This window comes from Gigantopelta aegis, chromosome 12 (assembly GCF_016097555.1).
Source record: "Gigantopelta aegis isolate Gae_Host chromosome 12, Gae_host_genome, whole genome shotgun sequence".
Taxonomy (NCBI): Eukaryota; Metazoa; Mollusca; class Gastropoda; order Neomphalida; family Peltospiridae; genus Gigantopelta; species Gigantopelta aegis.
This window is the reverse complement of record NC_054710.1, coordinates 44394927-44403734: the sequence shown is the minus strand read 5'-3', so window position 1 is coordinate 44403734 and position 8808 is coordinate 44394927. Positions and strand designations below refer to the sequence as shown.

General features: G+C 37.7%; 1 protein-coding gene across 1 annotated transcript; it reads left to right on the top strand.

Annotated features, from left to right (window-relative positions):
* Positions 1-801: 801 nt before the first annotated feature.
* Positions 802-7019, top strand: LOC121386392. Its single transcript, XM_041517273.1, has 4 exons — positions 802-896; positions 2145-2474; positions 5822-5933; positions 6532-7019. Exons 1-4 carry the CDS (start codon positions 842-844, stop codon positions 6617-6619), a joined length of 585 nt encoding a protein of 194 aa, XP_041373207.1. The 5' UTR covers positions 802-841; the 3' UTR covers positions 6620-7019.
* Positions 7020-8808: the final 1789 nt, after the last annotated feature.

Sequence of the window (8808 nt, the reverse complement as noted above, 5' to 3'; positions counted from 1 at the left end):
GTGACATTTGACATACTGTCACAGTTCGAGGGCCTGAACACTGTTCAGTTGTGTCCAAGATATCAAACAAAATGTGAATATTGGTTTTACAAAGTAGGCCTAATGCAGATATACTGAGATTCACATTATTAGGTTAAATCATATATGGGAAACAAAATAAATGGAAGTTCCAGAAAGGCTGCATGCCGTGACGTATGTGACACTGCGATGGGACGCCATGCAGATTTCAATAAATTTTCAATTGAAATCGGCTAGATAGATCACTGCTGCCATTACGATTATTTACTACTGATACTAATCTACCTAGCTGACGAAGGAAAATAGAGACAAAAAGTAGTCAAAATTTTATTTTAATTGGACCTGAAATCTGCCCGTTACTGCAGAACGACTCATGCAAAAACATTTAGATAAGACTATAACAGAGAGAAGCTAGTCTGTAGTCTTTATATGGGGAAATACCGTCTAAAAATAACTAGAGCTTATTTCGCTAGCCATTACTTCTGAGACGAACGTGCGATTTTATAATTATAGAAAAAAATGCTTTTTGTTGTATTACAAAAAACTGGACGACCAGAACCACTTCAGGCGTACGAATTAAACTGAATATTCTAAATAATAAAATGTAAGCATTTCTATCTTAAATTATTAAAAACGGCTCTAATAGTGAAAAATACGTCGTAGTGTTTAAACACTAGGGTCTGTCCCATTTAAAAACCAAATGACCAGATCGGGGACCTGTGGAATAGTTTGCAAACGTTAGCGTCGCTCGCTGTCACTGAACGCGACCACTGTATTACATTCCGGAAGATGGCGTTAAACTAGACGTTTTTGACAGTCTCGTATGCCAGGAAAATTATGTTTTTTGGCGCTTCTGTTGACCATTGACGTTTGTTTAGGTTAGTTCACTACCGCGTGGTCTTTATTACAGGGACTGCTATAAGATGTTTCTGACCAATATAGCCTTTTTACAACTAAAATTACTGTTAAGGTCGACGATAGTAACTTTTTGCACCCTTGTTTTGACTTTGTACACAATAAATATATCTCACTGTAATTTGACTTGAAATCCATATTTCGTAAAAGGTACAATATAATTTTCTTGAAACACATTCAGGTGCATTAGTAATGTTCAAATAAAAAACATGTCAATTGGAATTTTTCCAGCATTCTTAAAACGGAAATGTAGACATCGTAAATATCGAGTGGAAGAAATCCATTAAACTTAAGTCACCAATAACATAACACGGGAAATCGTAGTTTACTACTACAATCTAAAACCATACTGGTCATTACCAACACGACTAAAGCATTTGATTTGTACAGAAAAGCATTTAATTTTTAAAGAATAAAAATCCCAAGTCCGTTAGCAAAACTAAGATGACGGACTGCATTATGTCGGTTAACGAAGTCGTAAACGAAGTAGGACGATCTCGCCACCGGTCGAGCCACGGGCGAGATCGCCTAAAATTCTTATTTAGTGTTGGTCTAATAAATAGGAAGTGAAAACAACGTATGTGAAGATCTGTATTCATAAGGCAGTACTGAGTAGGAACAATCGGGCGTGGGTGGGTGGTCGAGGATAAAAAAGTATATTCTCCTATTCGTGTTACACGTCACATCCGCTGACCTTCACCCTAGCATGCTTAGCAACCAGTGAACTGGATCAAAACAAATGACCCATTTACACTGAATGGCATACCAGTGTTAGACGGGTTTTTTGTCTGTTGTTGGTTGTTGTTTGTTTGTTTTTTTTGTTTTTTTTTGTGTTTTTTGGGGGGCGGGGGGCTTTAATGTTTTCGGTTTATCGAGATATGAACGAAAAAAAGTAAGCACCTCTGGACCAATCAGATTGCCGTAAAGTGTATAGACGCAAAGAAAATTTAAGTATATGAGTTTTAACGCATTGCGGAAAATTTTAAGCAATGGCGTATCATCGACTCTAATAAACAAATCAGGAACGTACGAGTGTTATGGGTGACATAATGTAATAAAACAATTATTGACCACATTTCGAGGAAATGGCCGAAGAAACTGATACTGACCGAGGCCAACGGTCCATAACGCATATTGCCTTCAATGATAGTCAATAACTGATAAATGCATTACGTTAACGTACATTACATTACATTGCATTACATTACTAGGTTTTGCAAGTACAACTATTAACTGTGCAGCTGATGCAAGTTCTGGAGAGAGGACAAGTTTAACCTGTGACATAGCTGGCACTATAGCTTCTGGTATTGTATGGGTGAGACCAAATGGTCAATCACCACAACTGGTGGTGTCATGCAACAGAGATAACACTATATGTATGGCACCTGGGAGTATATCTGGTTACAGTGTTGTTGTTGAGCCACCGACACAAGGGCACACTCTTACCATAGACTCCTTCAACCTTACAACAGATGTTGGAGAATGGAGTTGTCTGGATGGAATTGGCAGTGGCGAACTTACATGTATCCAGAGTCAGACATGTAAGTTAGCTTTAAATGTTCTGAACTGTATTTTATTATCGGTAGTTGTTGTTGTTGTTTTGTTGCTTTGGGGTCTAACTTTCCAGAGTTTATTTCCAGTCTTTTGTTTCACTATATCTTCAGGGCCGTCCAAATATTATGTAATGTTATTTTTATCAAATTTAGACACCCTCCCCCCCCCCCCCCCCCCACGTTGCTCTAACACTAGACCATACACACCCCGAAATATTATGTAACGCCTGAAGACGCTTCCCCTACTCCCAACTCCCATTCACAAACAAATCATGCTCTGGGTGTGCTTATTTGCGATTGGGAAACCGTGGGTATTCGTTCAAGTCAATTTATAATCATGATTGTGTGTTTACATTCAGATAAAACTACCTGCTAAACATTATCACCGTGACAGAGCGTTGTTGGGGGGGGGGGGGGGGGGGGGGGCGGGGGAGCCCCCAAAATCCAACACAATATTTTAGCAATAAAAACATCTGTCCAAGCTATTGGGGGTTCATCACAAAACCAGTTTCTAAGAAGAATGCCTTCTACATTTTCTAATTGTTTCCATTGAGCCCAATAGGATTTTTCTTTCCATCTCGGTGTCTTAACTACCTCATATTCTGGTTTACTATTGTTGCTTTGTAACTGCCCAATTATGAACCCTAATACTTTGTTTTGTGCTTGAGCTTCCCTAACATCTTGTTTAGAACAACCTAAATTATCAAACACCAGTCTTGAACAACTTAAAGTTATTCTACTTATTGCATCAGCATCAGTATGCTTAGCTCCACAGCGATGTTCAATTTGAAACTGAAAGGTGTTCAAGTACTCTATCCACCTGGCTATTTGTCCTTCTGGGTTTTTAAAGTCTTGTTAACCATTGTAAGGAAGCATGATCAGTACGGAGCAAAACATACATACGAGTAATGTTTGAAATGTTTGATGATCTTAATCACAGCTAATAATTCCTTACAGGTTACACTAATTTTTCTCTGGTACTGAATGAGTGGTACTAAAGTAAGCAATGACTTTCTTTTTTCCCTCCTGAATTTGTGATAATACCGATCTATGCTGTACCCCTGTACTATGCTCACTAGAATCTTTGTCCAGTATACCGTATTCGCAAATATGTTTTGGTATAATTTTCATGGATACAAAAGACATTAAGGTATATCACCCCTCAGTATATACAGAACACTGTATTACGTTAAGACAGTCAGAGGTACCTGTTAAATTTATACCGAGTTTCGTATGCATTTTGTCTGCCCAATTATCCACAAGGTCACGTGGTTCTGTAAACCTGCATGGTCACGTAGATTTGATGGAAGTGACGGACAGTTGGGCGTAAGTCTGTTGTTACATAATCTCAGTTTTGTTTCTTTTCTTTTAAACCTTGAATGGAAGTGTGTGGGTAAAACCAATAATTAAAAGTTATTTCTTCTGATATTTGCGTTTTTCAATTTTCTGTATCGCATGTGCGTGTTCTATCGATAACATGTCTTATCAGACATACATACAATATTGACGTCTCGCCGACAGCATGGTGAACATGACCGAGTGTTTTCGTGAAATCGTCATTCAAAAGAGTATGGCTAATGAAATATGGGTAATTTTGATTTTATTATCTGGGGACCCAATTGCGAAAATGTAAAATGAAAGCCAGATCGCGAATTATTTTAGCCGCGACAATATTTGCATACACAGTAAAGGGTTTAGAAAAATCTGGGTATGCTAGTATAGATTGCTGCAAAACTAACTTCAGTTTATCAAAAGCTTCCTGACATTCAGTATTCCAACTAAATTGAGCATTTCCCTTGGTAACTCAAAAAGAGGCTTAGCTATGTTCGAAAAGTCTTTTATGAACTTTCTACATTAGGAGCATAACTGAATGAAACTTCTATCATATGTAACACTTTTTGGAACTGTCCATTTCTTAACTGTCCTGATCGTTTCAGGGTCTGACTTTACTCCCTCATTTCCAACCATAAATCCCAAATAAAGAACCTCAGGTAGAAACACAAAGAAGCTAACTTTACACTGGTACCTTACTGAATGTAGCCATGTTAACCACCATGGTTTTTTAAGTGCTGTTTTGTTTTAAAAACTTTATTCCTTTAAGAATACATTGGCACCAACCATTTCCACATGAATTAATAATTTGTTGTCCAGTTGATTCAGCAAATGACAGGTGAAGCTAAAAATAGAAGTGGAAATCACTACAGATACAAAAGTGGTACTGTACCTTTAAGAGGTTCCTCCCATTAACCATATACATGGCAAGTGGTACATAGTGTCCTGTTTTATTGTTAACAGTCTGTAGGTGTTGTTGGACTTATTTATTTTTAAAGTGGAATAAAATCATATTCAGAAAAAAATATCTAAAACACAATAAGGTTAGTTGTGAATCTTCACCAGCCTCGGTGACGCAGTGGTTAAGCAGTCAAACTTCAGGCTGATAGGTACAGGGTTCGCCGACCAGTACCAGCTCCAACCCAGAGCTAGTTTTTAAGGGCTCAATGGGTAGGTATAAGGCCACTACACCCTCTTCTCTCTCACTAACCATTAACCAACTAACCCACTGTCCTGGACATACAGCCTAGATAGCTGAGGTGTGTGCCCAGGACAGCGTGCTTGAACCTTAGTTGGATCTAAGCACAAAAATAAGTTGAAATGGAATGAAAAAATGTGAATCTTCAGCTGAGATTAATGTATACTAGCCGATGGCATTCTAAAAAAAAAAAAAAAAGAGATACAGGATATTTAGTCACAAAGAAAAAAAAGGGTCATACTTATAAAGATGACTTGTTTTAAATACACAAGGGAGCTAACTGTATTCTGCTACCTGATCGAAAAGTTACTTGAGACTTTTCGCTCAGATGTTGGATTATAGAACACGATGAGCCAAGTGTTGAGCTAGTTTGCTTACGACTGGCAGAGTGACGTCACTCTGACGTAATGTTCGGCTTTCCATTGGCCAGTTGATCAATTCAGCTCAGCCCATAGCTCACGTAGCCCAAACCTGTGATTTTTTTGCTGCATGATAGATATTTTCCTCACGACCACAAGAGACGAAAACCTCCCACCCACACGAGTTGAGCAAAAAGTTTCAAGTAAATTTTTCTTTTGCTCAGCTGATCAATAGCTCTTGTGTGCTGTAGGGTTTACAGATGCCATTATGTAATAAAAATGTATTGACCGTCATTGAGGGCCATATCAGGTTTTATGTACCGAAGAAATTGATATTGACCTTTTGCTTCGGGCATTATCAATTTCTTAAGTCCATAAAACCTGATATTGCCCTCAATGACGGTTGGTAATTGATAAGTATTGTTTGTGTTTCTTTTTGAAAACAGTTCCAGATCCCAATCCAGAGAGTCAGGTTTCGGAATCGACCATTATCATAATAGTAGTGGTTGCTGTTCTATTGGTCGTCGCCATTGCAGTATCTTGGTTCTGTTACAAGAGGTAATCCAATCTCTTCAATATTGTTGATGTTACCTTTAAAAGTGTGTGGTTGTATTTCTTTTCTTTGTTTTGTCTATATACAGGCCCCTCCCCCTTCACTTCCCTTAAATCAGCCAGAAAATATGACAGTTTAAATATAACTACATTGTGGAAGGCGATATAATACATTAATAAGGTTTTAAAATGTTTCCAATTATATGTACTCATAAAGACAAAATGAAAAAAGTTTAAAAAATAAAACAGAAACAAAACATTAATTATATAGTTATTATACAGAGGTGTTGGCACAGGGTAATATTACTTAAGGGCTGTGTAAAGAAACAAAATCTACTATCATGGTCTATCTTGTACACGTTTGGGTTTTCTAACAGCCTTGGGAGTGGCAGTCCTCCAGCAGGTGGTGCAAGAGGGGGGAATCATCCTGTTAAGTATCTCCTCGGGGTAACTTTGTCTAACATGCTTTCGACTGCCTTGTGCAGAGATACGATTTTGATATGGGAATACGGTTTTGTCGTTCAGATTCACAGAAGAACAATGAAATCAATATTTTACTATTCAGTAATCGCCGTCTAATGAACTAATACTTTAATCTTAACAGAATGAAACAGCAACCGAAATCTAAGGAAGAGCAAACTGAAAACAAAACTCAAGAGGCTGAAGATGAAAAGGGCCAACATGACAAATGACAATCCTTCTTTCGGACAGATAGATTAATCAGTTGTGAAGTTATTTTAATGGAGTCCATCAACCATTTGACCGATTAATTGAGTACATGATTTATGACGACTACAGTTATCCATCTCTAGTGATTTTCTTATTTATGGATCCACCAACCATTTGACCGATAAATTACGTACATGTTTTATGATCGAGTCCTATCTGTCATGCTAATAGCCATTGTTCTACTTCCAAAGTAATCCGTTTGCCCAACTGAGGGACTACACGTTTCAAGATCAAGTACAGCATATAATATTTCAAGTTGTTTTTCTTCTAGTTCTCTGGTGGTCAGTGGACTAACAAATATGTTCAGTGTTTGTTTAAATTACTCTTTATTCCAACATTGAAATAAACAATGTATTTAAAACATAGCAAGGGTTGAAATACTATTATAGAAAATCGGGTGCTAATTGGTGACCATGATGCGTTAAGCTGATGCCTAGTTGGGAACCATAGGTGATTAACATAATATTATAGAGAATCAGATGCCAACTGGTGACCATGATGAGTTAAACTGAGGCCTAGTTAGGAACCATAAGTGATTAACACTACTATTTTAAGGGGTATACTCAAAAACCTAAATTATTTCAACACCTGCATAGATCACGCGTTCTGTGTAATTATTATATTATTTATATGAACACATAAATAGTTGCGCACGTGCGTGTATGTGTACGTGCGTGTGTGTATGTGTGTGTGTGTGTGTGAGAGAGAGAGAGAGAGAGAGAGAGAGAGAGAGAGAGAGAGAGAGAGAGAGAGAGAGAGAGAGAGAGTGTGTGTGTGTGTGTGTGTGTGTGTAATCGACCATCTTCACATTAGTGGAGCTCAACTGATTAATTGTCAACTATAATCGAGCATTAGCAGTAGCAGGGGCAGTATGTTGATCTTGTAAATAGAACATCACAAAATTATAAATAGGGCATGTTTGAGTTTATCAAAGACAAATAAACCCAGCTCATAAAGGGGGCGAAATCTCTCCGGTGGTTCTCGGATATGCTATTCAGATTTAAAAAAAAAAAAAAATGCTTTGAGGGCAATTTAGTGTTGTATTTTGTGCATGACGAATTTGCTTTTTTAAGTTATTAAAAAGGGTAGTACAAATGGGGGGACGATGTTGGTCATGTGACTCCCAGTGTATCCGCCAATGACTGGAACATCACTAACTAATAATGATTCGTACAATTAATGAGTTATCATCCACTAGTGACACATTGGAGACTTAGCTAGTAGAGCTCTCTAGACTGATATTTTAAAGTGGTCCGTACAAATGAATGAATTATCATCTACAAGTGACACATTTGAGAATTAACTATGTGGACTGATGGTCATCTTACTTTTATCTGGTCATTATAGTAGAAATAAATTATGGTCTTGTAGTAATGTATGTAATCATTCATGTGATTGACTTTCACGGTTCGTACAGTCACTGAAAGTCGTGAACTTGATAACTAATCCCCTCAGGACTGGAAAGTCATTGAATTTAAAACATGATCAAAATGGTTCGAACCCAGGCTATAGACTTCCGAGGCTGCCTTAGCGATACAATATAGTAAAACTGTCGTAAGCAATGACCATTAACGTACTCCCATTTTTGTATGGGGGGGGGGGGGGGGGGGGGGTGGTAGATTTTTGCACGAATTAAACCAAAATGCCCGAATCTGTATATGGCCGAAACCTCACTAGTCAACGTTCTTATTATTATTTTATTTTTTATTTTTTTATTATTATTATTTTTTTCCTGTGGTAACTAAAGCTTTGCACGTCATTTACAAAAAGGCCAACTGGTCCCAGCTAGCAAATAAAACCTGCATCGCTTTCTCTTAAAACTATTAATATAGTCCATTAACGCAAGGTCTATATGTTGGCTTGGAACATGAGCCGTCTTTAATTTATCTCTAAAACAGGTCCTGTTCTGAATTAGTAGCATGGCTTTTTTAAAAAACATTTCCCATCATTTTCGAAGTCATAAAAAGTGCCCTGGCTTTATTGAAAATAGTAAGGGTACCAAGGCAAAGGAGGTGGCACATGGCCATTGAGGATGGATCAAGGCAGATGAGGAGGTCATAAAAAACCCTAAATATACCGACCCTCTCTATGCAATCCATTCTTTTAAAAGAAAAAACCCCAGAAAGTTGCATCCCCGAATCAATTCTGGAAC